Here is a 16749-nt window from a genome sequence, read left to right as displayed (position 1 = left end):
CTAGTTTAATTTCATCTGGTTTACTGCTCCCTATAAAGAAGTACTACTCTGGCCAATCTCTGAAGATTTTTCATGAGTTTAGATTATGCTATTTTTACTTTCCCATAGATTGTGTTTAATTAGATTTATTGGTTTCCACAATGACAGTAGATTAAGCATTTGTGGCTTTTGTTTTTGAGACAGGGTCTCACTCTGTCACCTGGGTTGGAGTATAGTGGTGACATCTCAGCTCACTGCTACCTCATCCTCCCAGGCTCAAGCAATCCTCCCACCTCAGCCTCCTAGATAGCTGGGACCACGGGTGTGCACCAGCACACCCAGCTAATTTTTTTGTATTTTTGGTGGAGACGGGGTTTTGCCATGTTGCCCAGACTGGTCTCGAACTCCTGAGCTCAGGCGATCCACCCACCTTGGCCTCCCAAAGTGCTAGGATTACAGGCATAAGCCACGGTGCCCGGCCAGGCATTTGTTAAAATCTGGTAGGGATGTGTATAATGGTGAAAACGATGGGATGGAAATAATAAGCAATGAGGGAGAATGCAACTTGAGAAAGTGGGAGACGGAACATCATCTCTACAGAGAGTTTTTGGTGGAGGAAGAAAAAGGAGGGGACAGAGGAAGGAGGGTGAAAGAGGAAGGGAAAGGAAGACAAAAATTAGCTATTTTGTAAACAATCTAACCCATCAGAAAGTCTCTCTGACTGCTTGCCTGATCTTTGTTCTTTGAAAACATAACTACAACCATTTCTGTATTTACTTCATTGTCTCCAAAGTGCTAGAGTGCATTCAATAAATACTTGATGATTGATATTCTGAGTGTTTCAAATCAATTCACACTTTTGGTTTTATTAAGGACCTTATAATTAACATTGATTTGATCAAGCTGAAACAAGAACTGGCTTCAAATTTGTAAGGCATTTTATATCTCTCCCCAAGGAAAAAGCAAACAATTTTCCATGCCTATTAGGTACTACACACTATACTAGTGACTTTACTTATATTGTCACATTAATCATTATTTTAACAATTATTGAATTCCTATTATATGTCAGACCTTATGCTAAGCAATGAGGATAAGAGGCAAAGAGGGAGAAAACTCTGACCTTCTAAGAGTTATAGAAATATAATGGGGAGGAAACAGGGCTAAACCAACAACTGCAGCATAGTGTGGTAGTGCAACAAAAGAGGTAAACACGCTTTTTATCAACTTGGACCTGGCAGAATGGCTTCCGCAAAGAAGGGTGGCGAGAAGAAAAAAGGCCGTTCTGCCATCAACGAGGTAGTGACCCGAGCATACACCATCAACATTCACAACCACATCTATGGAGTGGGCTTCCAGAAGTGTGCCCCTAGGGCACTCAAAGAGATTCGGAAATGTGCCATGAAGGAGATGGGAACTCCAGATGTGCACATTGATACCAGGCTCAACAAAGCTGTCTGGGCCAAAGGAACAAGGAATGTTCCATACTGAATCTGTGTGCTGTTGTCCAGAAAACGTAATGAGGATGAAGATTCACCAAATAATTTCTATACTTTGGTTACCTATATACCTGTTACCAACTTCAAAAATCTGTAGACTCAACGTGGATGAGAACTAATCGCTGATTGTCAAATACATCAAATAAAATTATAAAACTGCCTTCAAAAAAGAAAAGAAAGAGGTAAGCACTTGGCAATATTGGAGAACAGAAGAGGGAAGCTTTAATTCAAAATGGGTATACAGACAATAAGAAAAACAAGTATTTTCCACAATCCCACTATCCAGAAAAAAATAATATTTTGGTGTATGTCTTTATAGTCATCTTTTTACCATGCATGGATATTTAGTTTTTCCAAAATTGTTCTGTTAATCAGGGTTTAAAAAAATTAATATATTATGAATATCTTCCCCGGTCAATAAATACATTTTTATATCATTTTAATTTTTTACATCATTCCTAATAACTATATAATATTCTACTATGTAGATATATCCATAATATGGGTTGTTTTCAATCTGGAAATTTGGATTGGTTCTTTTTAAAATAGTATAAACAACTGCAATGATTATTATATAAAAATCTCTGGCCAGGTGCTGTGCTCACGCCTGTAATCCCAGCACTTTGGGAGGCTGAGGCGGGCAGATGACGAGGTCAGGAGATTGAGACTATCCTGGCTAACACGGTGAAACCCCGTCTCTACTAAAAATACAAAAAATTAGACGGGTGTGGTGGCAGGCGCCTGTAGTCCCAGCTACTTGAGAGGCTGAGGTAGGAGAATGGCATGAACCCGGGAGGCAGAGGTTGCAGCGAGCCGAGATTGGGCCACTGCACTCCAGCCTGGGCAACAGAGCGAGACTCCGTCTCAGAAAAAACAAAAAACAAAAAACAAACAAAAAAAACCGTAAAAATCTCTTCATAATCCTAGATTATCCTATTGTCTTAGATCTCTGGTTCCCAAAGAGTGCACTAACGTACCCCCAGGTGCCACAGAGAACTCATAGAGAAGCCGCAGGATATTTCAACCTTGTGAGGAAAATATTTGACATTTGTTGGTTACTGTAAAAATTACAGTTTCAACATTAGATCACCTTACATTCCTTTCAATGAGGTTATATCTTTGCAAAGCTGGGTTTTTGCTGGTGCTGTGACAAAAATAAAGCATTGCACAAAAATCCATGTGATCTGGGAAATGAGGGTGATGTCCAATCTGATTTTTTTTTTTTTTTGAGACAGAGTCTTGCTCTGTCACCAGGCTGGAGTGCAGTGGCACGATCTCGGCTCTCTGGAACCTTTGCCTCCTGGGTTCAAGCGATTCTCCTGTCTCAGCCTCCCAGGTAGCTGGGACTACAGATGCGTGCCACCACGCCCAGCTAATTTTTGTGTTTTTAGTAGAGACGGGGTTTCACCATGTTGGCCAGGCTCATCTCGAACTCCTGACCTCAAGAAATCCTCCCACCTCGGCCTCCCAAAGTGCTGGAATTACAGGTTTGAGCCACCGTGCCTGGCCTACTTTTTCAAATAGCTACCATGTTAGGGCATAAATACTCATTAAGTTGTTTGGACCTAACTACTTAAAAAACTCTTTCAGGCCGGGTATGGTAGCTCACGGTTGTAATCCCAGCATTTTCGGAGGCCAAGGCGGGCAGATCACATGAGGTCAGGAGTTTGAGACCAGCCTGGCCAACACAATCTCTACTAGAAACCCCGCCTTCACTAAAAATACAAAAATTAGCTGGGCGAGGTGGCGGGTGCCTGTAATCCCAGCTATCGGGAGGCTGAGGCAGGAGAATCACTTGAACCCGAGAGGTGGAGGTTGCAGTGAGCCAACATCGCACCATTGCACTCCAGCCTGGGTGACAGAACTAGCCTCCATCTCAAAAACAAACAAACAAAAAACCCAAAAAGAAAACAAAACAAAACACAAACTATTTCATATTTCTTTTGGCCTAAGAGTGTGGTGAAAAATTACTGAGATGCTAAAGGCACCATGAACCAAGAAAGTTTGGGAATCTCTAACTTAGGATCAATTAGAGACTTATGTGGAACTGCTAGTTTTGAGGCTCTGTAAACTTCACAAGCTTTTAATATTGCCTGTTGTCCTTCAGAAATATTCTATCAATTTATACACCCAGTAGCAGGTTAATTTTCTCTTACTTCATATGGTGACCCTTGAACTAAATGAGTCCAGAAGGGTTGACTTGAATGAGAAACCATGACTGAAAAATTTTGCTGAGTTCTCTAGTTAATACAAAAAGGAGTAAGAAAGGACTTCTAACCTTAAAGGCAGAGCCTGTCTTACCTTCCCAGACTCTGGTACAGGGCTTTGCTAGAGCAGAGGCTTAGTAAACACATGTTGATGAAATGAAAAGAAATCCATTCACAAGAGTTTCCAAGGAAAGATTGAAAACAACATAAGGTTATAGTGAAAGCATACACACTTTAGGTTACCAGATAAAATAAGAATGCTGTTAAATTTAAATTTCAGGCTGGGTGTGGTGGTTCACGCCTGTAATCCCAGAACTCTGGGAGGCTGAGGCAGGCAGACAGCTTGAGACCAGGAGTTCAGACCAGCCTGGGCAACATAACAAAACCCTGTCTCTACTAAAAATTCGTGGTGGTGTGTGCCTGTAGTGCCAGCTACTTGGGAGGATGAGCTACCTGAGCCCAGGAGGCAGAGGCTGCAGTGAGCCCAGATCTTGCCACTACACTCCCGCTTGGGTGACAGAGCAAGACCCTGTCTCCAAAAAAAAAAAAAAAGGAAGACATTATCTTAAATTGATAGTTTAAGAAATATGTGGCTCATGCCTGTCATCCCAGCAGCACTTTGGGAGGCTGAGGCTGGGGGCGGATAGCTTTAGCTTAGACAACATGGCTAGACTCCCATCTCTACAAAAAAAAAAAAAAAAAAAAAAAAAATTACAGGCAACCTACAGAGTGAGAGAATATTTTTACAATCTTTCCATCCGACAAAGCTCTAATATCCAGAGTCTACAAGGAACTCAAACAAATCTACGAAAAAAAACAACCCCATTAAAAAGTGGTCAAAGGATATGAACAGACACTTCTCAAAAGAAGACATTCATGCAGCCAACAAGCATATGAAGAAAAGCTCAACATCACTGATTAGAGAAATGCAAATCAAAACCATAATGAGATACTATCTCACACCAGTCAGAACACCATTATTAAAAAGTAAAGAAACAATAGATGCTGGCGAGGTTGCGGAGAAATAGGAGTGCTTTTACACTGTTGGTGGGAATGTAAATTAGTTAAACCAACTGGAAGACAGCGTGGCGATTCCTCAAAGATCTAGAACCAGAAATACCATTTGACCCAGCAATCTCATTACTGGGTATATACCCATAGGAATATAAATCATTCTATTACAAAGATATATGCATCTGTATGTTCATTGCAGCTCTATTCACAATAGCAAGGACATGGAATCAACCCAAATGCCCATCAAATGCCCACAGACTGGACAAAGAAAATGTGGTACATATACACCATGAAATACTAGGCAGCCATAAAAAGGAATGAGGTCATGTCCTTTGCAGGGACATGGATGAAGCTGGAAGCCATTATCCTCAGCAAACTAACGCAGGTACAGAAAACCAAACACTGCATGTTCTCACTTATAAGTGGGAGCTGAACAATGAGAACACATGGACACAGGGAGGGGAACAACACACACTGGATGGAGTCTGTCGGGGATGGGGGGGTGGGGAAAGGGAGAGTATTAGGAAAAAATAGCTAATGTATGCTGGGCTTAAGACCTAGGTGATGGGTTGATAGGTGCAGCAAACCACCATGGCACATGTTTACCTACGTAACAAACCTGCAGATCCTTCACACGTACCCCAGAACTAAACATAAAAGAATAAAAATAAAAAGAAATTTGAGTTATAGGCCAGGCACTGTGGTTCATGCCTGTAATCCCAGCACTTTGGGGGGCTGAGGCTGGAGTCAGATCCCTTTAGCTTAGGCCACATGGTTAGACTCCCGTCTCTACAAAAAATACAAAAAAAAAAAAAAATCAGCCGGGCATGGTGGTGTGTGCCTGTAGTTCCGGCTACTCAGGAGGCTGAAGAGGGAGGATTGCTTGAGCCCAGGAGGCTGAGGACACAGTAAGCACTGCACTCCAGCCTAGGTGAGACTATCTCAAAAAAAAAAAAAAAAAAAAGGAATTTGAGTTATATATGATTTTTCCTAAATAATTAAAGCACTTTTAATGTATTTTTTTAAAAGAATCAACCTGCATTTATTTCAGAGGTTTTTTATTTAGGAAAAATATACATATATAATTTACCACCTTTACCATTGTTTTCAACTTTTTATTTATTTATTTATTTATTTTTTGAGAGGGAGTCTGGCTGTGTAGCCTAGGCTGGAGTAGCTGGGATCACAGGAATGTGTCATCACACCTGGCTAATTTTTTTTTCTTTTTTTTGAGACGGAGTCTCACTCTGTCGCCCAGGCTGGAGTGCAGTGGGGCAATCTCTGCTCACTGCAAGCTCTGCCTCCCGGGTTCACGCCATTCTCCTGCCTCAGTCTCCCGAGTAGCTGGGACTACAGGCACCCGCCACTGTGCTGGGCTAATTTTTTGTATTTTTAGTACAGATGGGGTTTCACCGTGGTCTTGATCTCCTGACCTTGTGATCCACCTGCCTCGGCCCCCCAAAGTGCTGGGATTACAGGCGTGAGCCACTGCGCCCGGCCACACCTGGCTAATTTTTGTATTTTTAGTAGAGATGGAGTTTCACTATGTTGGCCAGGTTGGAGTGCAGTGCTGCAATCTCGGCTCACTGCAACCTCTGCCTCCTGGGTTCAAGCAATTCTCCTCCCTCAGCCTCCCCAGTAGCTGGGATTACAGGCATGCACCACTGCATCCAGCTAATTTCGTATTTTTATTTATTTTTATTATTTATTTATTATTATTATTATTTTTGAGATGGAGTTTAGCTCTTGTTGCCCAGGCTGGAGTGCAATGGCATGATCTCGGCTCACCGCAACCTCTGCCACCCAAGTTCAAGCGATTCTCCTGCCTCAGCCTCCCGAGTAGCTGGGATTACAGGCATGCACCACCATGCCCGCCTAATTTTGTATTTTTAGTAGAGACGGGGTTTCTCCATGTTGGTCAGGCTGGTCAAACTCCCGATCTCAGGTAATCCGCCCACCTCGGCCTCCCAAAGTGCTGGGATTATAAGTGTGAGACACGGCGCCCGGCCAATTTTGTATTTTTAGTAGTGACGGGGTTTCTCCATGTTGGTCAGGCTGGTCTTGAACTCCCAACCTCAGGTGATCCGCCCACCTCAGCCTCCCAAAGTGCTGGGATTACAGGTGTGAGCCACAGTGCCCGGCCAGGACATAATTTTTTTATGGCTGTATAGTATTCCATGGTGTATATGTACCACATTTTCTTTATTCAGCCCATTGTCAGTGGGTATTTAGTTTGATTCCATTTCTTTGCTATGTAAATAGTGCTGCAATGAGCAGATGAGTGCATGTCTTTTTGGTAGAATGATTTATATTCCTTTGGGTATATACCCAGTAGTGAGATTGCTGGGTCAAATGGTAGTTCTAAGTTCTTTGAGAATTCTCCAAACTGCTTTCCACAGTGGCTGAACTAATTTACAGTCCTACCGGCAGTGTATAAACATTCCCTTGTCTCTGGAACATCCCCAACATCTGTTATTTTTTGACTTAATAATTGCCATTCTGACTGTGTGGTGAGATGGTATATCGCTGTGGTTTGGATTTGGATTTCTCTGATGATTAGTGATGTTGAGCATTTTTTTCTTTTTTCTTTTCTTTCTTTCTTTTTTTTTTTGAAATGGATTCTTGCTCTGTCACCGGGCTGGAGTGCAGTGGTGCGATCTCGGCTCACTGAAACCTCCACCTCTGGGGTTCAAGCGATTCTCCTGCTTCAGCCTCCCTAGTAGCTGTAGGCATGTGCTACCACGCCTGGCTATTTTTTTTTTTTTTTTTGTATTTTTTAGTAGAGAAAGGGTTTCACCTTGTTAGCCAGGATGGTCTGGATCTCCTGACCTTGTGATCTGCCCGCCTCAGCCTCCCAAAGTGATGGGATTACAGGCATGAGCCATCATGCCCGGCGGAGCATTTTTTTCATACATTCATTGGCTGCTTGTATGTCTCTCTCTTTTTTTTTGGCACTTGCTCTGTCGCCCATGCTAGAGTGCAGTGGCTCGATCTCCGCTCGCTGCAACCTTTGCCTCCCAGGTTCAAGCAATTCTCTTGCCTCAGCCTCTGGAGTAGCTGGGATTACAGGCACCTGCCACCACTTACGGCTAATTTTTTTGTATTTTTAGTAGACATGTGGTTTCACCATGTTGATCAGGTTGGTCTCGCCCTCTTGACCTCAGGTGATCTGCCCGCCTAGGCCTCCCAAAGTGTTGGGATTACAGGCATAAGCCACCGCACCTGGCCTATGTCTTCTTTTGAGAAGTGTCTGTTCATGTCCATTGCCCATTTTTTAATGGGGTTGTTTTTTGCTTGTTGACTTTTTTAAGTTCCTTATAGATTCTGAATGTTGGACCTTTGTTGGATGCATAATTTGCAGACATTTTCTCCTATTCTGTAGGTTGTCTGTTTACCTTGTTGATAGTTTCTTTGCTGAAGCACTTCATTTTCTATAAACAATTCATTTGTTTCCCTTTTAGGCAAGGCTCAAGCAAGCCAATAAATATTAGAAGAGAATATACCTCAAGATTCTTTGCCTCTAAGTACAATACTCTTATTACCAGTTGCAACCAATTTCAGAAGCTAAAAAAGAACTGGCTTAACACACGTTTTCTCTCTCACTCACGTCCATGCACACGAATGATCAACAGAATTAATCTTAATTTGGGGTGTACACATCTGAAGACATTTGTAAAAATCCAGTTATGAGAAAATTAGCAAGGTTAATGCCCTGCAAGTAATCACTTGCTTAGGGTGACTGCTAATTTATTGTCTTAACGGAAAACAGTGCTGATTATTTTACTCTCTGTGTTGCTCCTTTTGGGGAGAACAACTTCTGTGTTGTGGGAGAAGACCTTAGAGTCTGGAGTAAAAATAGAACCGTGTAACAATTTTATTTGAAGGAGAGCTTAGAAAAGATCTCTTATGCAAAAAAAAAAAAAAAAAAGAGCTTTTAAAGATGAGAGTGGCTTTTAGAATATTTGTCATTTTCCACGTATAAGACAACCAAATACAGTTTGCACAGCTAATAAAAATTAGGAAGTTAGATTCTTACTGCTTAATATTTAAGTGTTGATAATATGGTAGGTCTTGTAAAAAAAAACCTGTCTTCAAATCGTAATAGAAATTATAAATCGAGATTGTATGGGTTCCCTTGATATCTTAACTATTTCTACTCACCTCAAGTGGCAGCTTGTAACTAACACGTACCACATTTACATGTGCCATATACGTGCCTGTGTACATATGTAACATGTGCCACAATAGATTTACACGCATCATAATTTTCACTTTGCAAACGTATAGAGTACCTACTGTGCATGAAAAATTATGCTGAGGAGCTTTGGTGTGTACAGAGATAAGAAATGCTTCTTATGGCCTGTTACTATTTGTGCTACTCAAAAAAAGGTTTTGTACTTTGAGATGGGAGGGAAGTCATCTACTAAGTCAGGCTTTTGTTTATTTATATCCCAGTGCCCTTGATCTCCTGCAAAAACAAAAGGCAAAAGCTTGTTTTAAAAAACAAAACATTTGCAAGGATTTGGGTTTGTTCTAGAGCAAGATCATGCATTCTTCAAGACATCTGTACACACAGAAGAGCTAGGTCTTTTAAAAAAGCTAGGTCTTTCAAAAAAAAAAAAAAAGGAGTTCGTTTTGTTTTTAAAACAGGACTCTGTTCCGGTGAGAGCTCGGTGAAGTCCTGATCGGCGCCCATGAAGGTGAGGCCGCTCGAGTCCAAGGGCCAGAGGCCGTGGGAACAGCGCGGGTCCGACGGGTAGGAGGGGGCGGTGGGTTCGAGCCTCCACGCTTACACACAGCCTGCCAGGGCCTTAGAGACCTCTGACTGCGAACCACCGCAGAGAGGTGCGGGACGCGGCTGCGACCCGGCAAAAGCCGTCCGCACGCCTGCTGGGCGCGCAGCCACGTTGACTACTGCAGCCTTCCCGGCTCGGCGAGAGCCTGCCAGCCAGCCGAGGCTGCGCCCTTTCCGCGGTCGGGATGAGCGGTTCCAGGAGAAAGGCCGCGAGGGCGGGGCTTGGGGCCTGGCGCGGCTATTTCCTCACACCGCGGTCAGTCAGGACGAGAGGCCGCGTTCAGGCCAGTGCAGAGCGCCACATGGCGCTACCAAGTCGGGCCCCGGCGTTGGCGGGCACAGAAACAGTGTAATGCGGGAAGCCTGCAGCCCACACTGGGGAAGGATGTGCCAGCTAACGAATGTTTCACCACAGCCCACATGCCTGGGAGAGGGAATTTGAGAGCACGTGGGGGAGGGGCGGCGAGCGCTGTCGGCTCGCAGAGAGCATGCTCCATTCTGAGAGCCGAAGTGGAGAGCCAGGCATGCGCAGTGAGCCCAGGGTGGGTTGGCAGCGGTGAGGGACTGGCGCGAGCGGGCTGATGTGTTTATCCGGTTTTCTGGGTGGGCGGTCAAAGCGCACGCGGAAGGGCGAAAGGCGGCGGAGCTAGGTAGCAGCTTGCGCATGCGTGGAGTGAGCCGGTAGCTCTGGGAGGCTGTGGAGGGGGTTGTTAGAGGAGAAGCAAGGGAAAAGGGAAGCGAAGGGAGAGGAAAGGGGGGAGGGGTGAGAGTGTGCTCTGCGCATGCGTGCCAGCGCTAGCGACGACGGCGGCGGGGGAGTCTCGGGGATGACAGTGGCTTTGCCCGTTGGGGTAACGGTCGTCGTCGCCGCCAGCAGAGCCCTGAGTCGCCACACAGCCCGCGGGATCCATTAAGGCCGCAGCAGCCCGGGCCCTACCGAGCTGGAGTGGCGCGTGGAGTCGGGGTGAGGGCGGCGAGGCACGGGGGAGGGGCCTGCGGCGGGGCCTTGCTGTGTGCGCTGGGCGGCGGCGGGGCCTGGCGGTGTGAGCGCTTGCCTTCCGCGGCCGGGGAGTGCTGAGGGCGGTGGCGGCCGTCGTGCTTGGCGGAGGAGTCGTCTGTGTGTGCGGCGCCGAAAAAATGGCCGGGCAGTGAGGGGGCGGCGCTTGAGTCTGGTGACCCCGGAGTGTGCGACTGAGGAGCGAGGGGCGCCGCCGCGGCCCGGCCGGGCTTGCCCCCCGCCCCCTCCCGCCCGCCGGCGGCGGCCCGCGCACTTCCTCCCCGGCCCTCCCCTCCGGGTTGAGGACTCTCGCCCGCCTCGCCACCTCGGGGAACTGCGGGCTGCAACCCACGGGGCGGAGAGCCAGGGCGCAGTCTGGACCCCGCGTCCGATATGGAGAGCGCGGCGGCAGCGTCCACCAGCCGCAACAGCAACCTTCGTCGCCGCCGCGGCGTCTTGCACTAGATCCGGGAAGCCGCCGCCCGACCGTCGTCCTTGCCGTCGCCGCCGCCTCCGCGCCCTGTACTGGGATGGAGTAAGAGGCCCTGCAGCCCGGGAGAAGCGTGCCGCGCCTCAGACGGGGCCGGGGCCTGCTCCCGCGCCTGCCAGCTCGACCTGAGGAGGCGCCTCCGTGTCCGGAGATGGAGCTCGAGTGCAGGCCGCCTGCCGAGCCGCGGGGCTAGACTGAGCGCCGAGTCCCGCCCCGAGCGCCCAAGCCGCCGCGTTCTGCGCTCTGTGGTCGCTCCGGACGAACTCGAACGCTGGTTTCTCTCTCTCATATTTTTGGTCTGGAAGTCTCAGGGACGGAGGGGCGCCAAGGCCCCATGTGTGGGAGGATTGTTTCAGCTCCACAAACTTGCACGGATTTTGGTTACTTGTTTGGCCAATGGTTCGGCTCTGATTTCTTCCGAATTGCTGCAAATTCGCCATCGTTCCCTGGCTGCTTACAAAGTTGGATCCGGAATTTCTTTTCAACCGGGAGCCATTGGTGTCGAAGTGTCTGCAATGAACCCCGTGAATGCTACTGCTCTCTACATTTCCGCGAGCCGCCTAGTGCTCAACTACGACCCCGGAGACCCCAAGGCATTTACTGAGATTAACAGGCTCTTGCCTTACTTCCGACAGTCTCTTTCGTGCTGTGTTTGCGGTGAGACGCTTTTTATTGTTCCCTTTTCAATGCTTGTTTTTAAAAGCCTTCTGGGCAGTGGTAACGTGAGCGGGTTGACGGCCTGGTGGTTGGTATTAAGCTTTTGTTATTTGTGCAGCGCTGTATGGTCATTAGTTTTGAAACTTGCCGAGGGACTTTTGCCCGGCGTTTCAGAAAGGCAGAGAACCCTTTCAGACCGCTTTGTGCAGCGGCATTAACGTTCAAAATGGTTTAATTCGCCTCGGTTCATCTGGTGGTGGTGGTTTAAGTGGGGGTAAGATGCATGCACAATCCTTTTTTTTTTTTCTTAAACCTTTGCCGTGGGAGCTGATTTCGTACCTACGGCGGTTAAAAGTGGTTAAACATGATCAAAACATGCACATGTGGCGTGTTTGCATTTCCCCAAACTGGTGTTACGTGGGAGTGGTGGGCTAAGCTGATGAACCCACAGCTGGAGAACCCGGCGCGGAACTTTGCCCCAGGTTCCTCCACAAATGCTTTGACGGTTTGACGGTTAACAGCGAGCCGGGGAAGGCTGTTGGTACTCGAAGTGCTTTTTAGCTGGTGAGATTTTTGCTTACCACTTTTTCATTTTGTGGTTTAATATACTTTGGCTTTATCGAGGGTTATTTTAGATGTTTCTGTTAAAAAAAATTAACTCGTGGGTAGGATACTTTTATTTTTAAGATAGAAGAGATATGCTAAATTGTCTAAGGAAAATGTCTCAAAAGTGATAATTTGAATGTTAACTGTGCGTGTGTAATAATTACTTGCTTTTCGAAAAACCTGGAGTGAAACGTTAATACAAAAGAAAGGGCAACTGCCAAAGCAGTAATATGCATGCTCCGCTTAATGTTCTACCCTAAGTTTTGAAGTTTTGATGATCCACTTGTTTAGTCAGAACCTGGGAAATTCAGGCACGTTAAGGTTTCCACTTTATTTAAAATTAGATAAAGGAAGAAGAGTAATTTGGGACAGTTGTGGCTGAAGGGAGAAATAATATTCATTTGAGGTTTATCCAGCATTCTCTATCTAGATCCTGAAACAAGACACTGAATGGGTGCAGAAGAGGTGGCGGTGGTGTTTTTTGCAAGACAGGTACTTAAGGTCATAAACATTTAAGTAACTGAGTAAGTCATTAAGTGCTACTCTGACTGGTGACAGACACTTAACACCTTAGAGGAATAGTCGCCCAGGGCAAATCACCTAACTGCCCTGGGCCTCAGTTTCTTGTGTAAAATGGTAATTTTCGGCTAGATTCAGTTTCCTTTCAGCTTAAGTTTTACAAATGTAAGTGTATCAAGAGTTTGCCTGGTTTCATGGTGACCTCTCACTCTACTCCCACTTTTATGGAGTGCTTTTTTTTTTTTGTTAATGTCCTCACATATTTTGATGGTTTTAGGACTGAGGAAATGGAGCTGCCATAACTTCCTTCTCCATATACTTTTTTTTTCTTTTCCTTTGGTGCCGGCCGTAGGGTGCTACTATGGTGAGGTAGGGGGAAGAGGAAGGGCCCACTCTGTCCTGCTGAAACAGCATTTGAGAGTGATGTCATTATCAGTTAACATTTGTAGAATCTGGTAGGTTCCCTGTTTACTAGATGGGTGAAACTTAGCTCTCTAATTTAAGTGGGAAATGGTAGTTTTGAGTTGTGCAGACCACCACTATCCTAAAACTGTTAAGAACCTCAGAGGTTTTAAGTTCCTATTAATAGCTTTCGGATGGTAGTGGTGGTCTAATTGAACATTTTCCCAAGTTCTAACCTGGACTTTAAATAATGGCATTAAAGATAAAAAAAAACCCTACATTTAAAAGTCCAACTGGAGCCTTTTTTATTTTTATTTTTTGTCAGTCTTGGCAACACAAGGGGAATTTTTCTGACAGGGCTTTCTTATTTCACATCATCCTATGGAAAAGATCGTGAGTTCTCCTTCTCCCTTATGATTGAGTAGCTGGCATGGTTTCAGTAATAGGGATGTAGGTTCAGGTTTTTTTCCTCCCATCTCTTTGGACGTAAGTCTATGATTATAAAGACATAGAAAAAAAATCAGTTATTTGAATTCAGCCCAGCATTTACATATTTTTGTACCAGGTATGTACTAGACTTTTTTCCTTAGCTGAAAAGCATTAGTGCATTCAAATTAATGCGCGGATGGGCAGTCTTATTTCATGAAGATAATGCACTTGTAAAAATGAAGTTTAATTCTGTTGTAATACTTAATTAGGGAATTTGTTTCAACACGTCCTGTAGATTTGACCCGGTACTACCTTTTCATCGTTTTATTCAACTGTGGTTTTACATAATTCCCTTTTAACTGGATTGATATTTTTGTCCTTTCAAGCATGCTTTTTTATGTCTTACTCTTTTTTTTTTTTTATCTTTGCTTTCTTAAGTTTCTTCTGCCTAAAACACTACTTTTTTCTAAAGGCCTAACTCAACTCCCTGCCTCCTTGGTGAGGTCTTCCTTGCTCACTGCGGCAAAAAGTTACTTCTGGCCAGGTGCCTGTAATCCCAGCACTTTGGGAGGCCAAGGTGGGCGGATCGCTTGAGGTCAGGAGTTGGAGACCAGCCTGGCCAACATAGTGAAACCCCATCTCTACTAAAAATACACAAATTAGCTGGGTGTAGTGGCAGGTGCCTGTAATCCCAGTTATTCAGGAGGCTGAGGCCGATCTCCAGACATTGCTTGAACCTGGGAGGCAGAGGTTGCAGTGAGCCGAGATCGCACCACTGCACTCCAGGCTGGGCAACAGAGTGAAACTCCGGCTCAAAAAAATAAAAAAGTTATCTTTGTTGTCTAAATCTTCTGTAAACCTTTGTTCCAGTCATAAGGTACTTATAACTCCTTTGAGTGCAGATTTTGTATCAGTCTGATTTTCTTGATACATGTAATAAACTTCTTAGGGAAGACATTGTTTTTTCTTTTACAGTTTTGTATTTCTTCTGCTTCACATTCTTTCCTGCCTGGTGACTTACATGTAGGTGTTTATGACAGCCTCAGAGGAAGAGGTGAGGGAGGGAAAAAGCCCTTCAAACTTTGCAATTAGGTTGAAATTTGGCGTTTACTTACTGTGTAGGCACATTGCTTTAACTTTTTGCCAATTTCCTTTATCTTCTTCAAGTTTGTTTCTCTAAATTTGTGTTATGTGTGGGCTTATTTTTAAGCGGTTTGAAAAAATTTTTATTGAGACAGGATCTTGCTACGTTGCTCAGGTTGGAGTGCAGTGGTGAGATCCTAGCTCACTGCAGCCTTAAACTGCTGGATTCATGCAGTCCTTCCACCTCAGCCTCCTAATTAGCTAGTAACTACAGGCATGTACCGTCGTGCCCAGCTAAAGTTTTTGTAGGGAGAGGGTCTTGCCGTGTTGCCCAGGCAGGTCTTGAACTCCTAGGCTCAAACTATCCTTGTGCCTTGGCCTCCCAAAGTGCAGGCATTACAGGTGTAAGCCACTGTGGCTCCTGGCCTGAAAAGACTTTTTTTTTTTTTGAGACGGATTCTTGTTCTGTCACCCAGGCTGGAGTGCAGTGGCGCAATCTCGGCTCACTGCAACCTCCATCTCCTGGGTTCAAGTGATTCTCCTGCCTCAGCTTCCCGAGTAGCTTGGGATTACAGACTCACGCCACCACGCCCAGCTAATTTTTGTATTTTTTGTAGAGACGGGGTTTCACCATGTTGGCCAGGCTGGTCTTGAACTCCTCACCTTGTGATCCGCCCGCCTTGGCCTCCCAAAGTGCTGGGATTACAGGTGTGAGCCACCGTGCTCAGCCTGAAAAAAGTTTTTGAACCCATGAGAACAAGTCTGCAGATTCAGTGTCTGGCACGTATTAGGTACTTAATATCCTACCTTTGCACAGTAGACAATGGTGGGTGGAGGTGAGGGAAGAGACTAAACTATCAGGTCAATTATTGTCAAACCTAGATTATTCATTGCAGTTACAGTTTTGTTATTACTGTTCTTTGATATGTTAATTAGCTGATTATCACTGCTTGTTTTTCAATTGGTTTGTATATTTAAACCTTCTGAAGCTTCTAGTGAATGGGATAGCCTTGCTGTAGAGAATTACTGTACTTTCTAGGCCACAGAAAGTGAACAAGACAAAAATCACTATGGGTACTATTTTTAAGTGTCGATTTCTCGCTCATGTTCTAAATGTTGGACTTGCTTTATCAGAAAGTAGAATTGTTTTTTTCTTTTGATAACATGAGACTTGATAAGTTTTGGCCTAAGGATTTTATGTTTTCATTAAACTTGTAACTCTTCAAATGATGTAACAAGTCTGATGTATACAATCAAAAATCCTGTTAGGATTGGAGGGTCATGTTAAATGGAAAAATACTACTCTTGGAGATAACTTGGAAAGTATCATGGTCAAACTCGGGAACATGAATATTTTCCTTTTTTTTTTTTTTTTTGGAGACAATCTTGTTTTGTCACCCAGGCTGGAGTGCAGTGGTGCAGTCATAGTTCACTGCAGCCTCCAACTCCAGTCCTCTGGCATTGGCCTCTAGAGTAGCTAACACTACAGGTGTGCGCTACCACACGTGGTTGGCTAATTTAAAAATTTTTTTTTGTAGAGATGTGGCCTTGCTGTGTTGTCTAGATTGGTCTTGAACTCATCTGGCCTGGGTCTCCCAAAATGCTAGGATTACAGGCGTGAGCCCCGGTAGCTGTACTGTTTCTTTATTGGTCACCTGTGATGTTCTAGATGCTAAGATAGAAAGATGAATAAGACACATGGCACAGGCCCATATATATTGGTCAGTGTTACGGGGAAGACAAGTAAACCAACAATTATTGGCCAAGTGCTGAGTAGAGGCACTTAAGCTATAACAGACCTAACGTGTCACGATAGAAAAGTTAGTAATTTTTTATTTTTGAGACAGGGTCTTGCTATGTTGCCCAGGCTGGAGTGCAGTGGCATGATCTCGGCTTACTGCAACCTTTGTCTCCCGGGTCCAGGTGATCCTCCCACCTCAGCCTCCCAAGTAGCAGGAACTACAAAAGTGCACCCCCGCGCCTGGTTAATATTTGTAGAAAACTTACCAATTAACATTTTGTACATGTAAAGTTTCAGAAATTAACCATGAAAGCGCATTTATTTGTGTAGA

At 44.9% G+C, this 16749-nt stretch overlaps 1 protein-coding gene and 1 pseudogene across 1 annotated transcript in view; both read left to right on the top strand.

Annotated features, from left to right (window-relative positions):
* The first annotated feature begins 1221 nt into the window (after positions 1-1221).
* On the top strand, positions 1222-1575 carry LOC101136813 (large ribosomal subunit protein eL31-like; annotated as a pseudogene).
* Positions 1576-10271: 8696 nt separating this feature from the next.
* MSL2 (MSL complex subunit 2) overlaps positions 10272-16749 on the top strand; it is a 46947-nt gene continuing 40469 nt past the window's right edge. Inside the window, exon 1 of the mRNA XM_004037699.5 lies at positions 10272-11638. Coding sequence (XP_004037747.1) covers positions 11497-11638 — 142 coding nt within the window. The 5' untranslated portion in view covers positions 10272-11496. The remainder of the gene's footprint in view (positions 11639-16749) is intronic.

Source organism: Gorilla gorilla, chromosome 2 (assembly GCF_029281585.2).
Source record: "Gorilla gorilla gorilla isolate KB3781 chromosome 2, NHGRI_mGorGor1-v2.1_pri, whole genome shotgun sequence".
Taxonomy (NCBI): domain Eukaryota; kingdom Metazoa; phylum Chordata; class Mammalia; order Primates; family Hominidae; genus Gorilla; species Gorilla gorilla.
The sequence above is the reverse complement of the archived record's forward strand: the minus strand, read 5'-3'. Positions and strand labels throughout refer to the sequence as shown.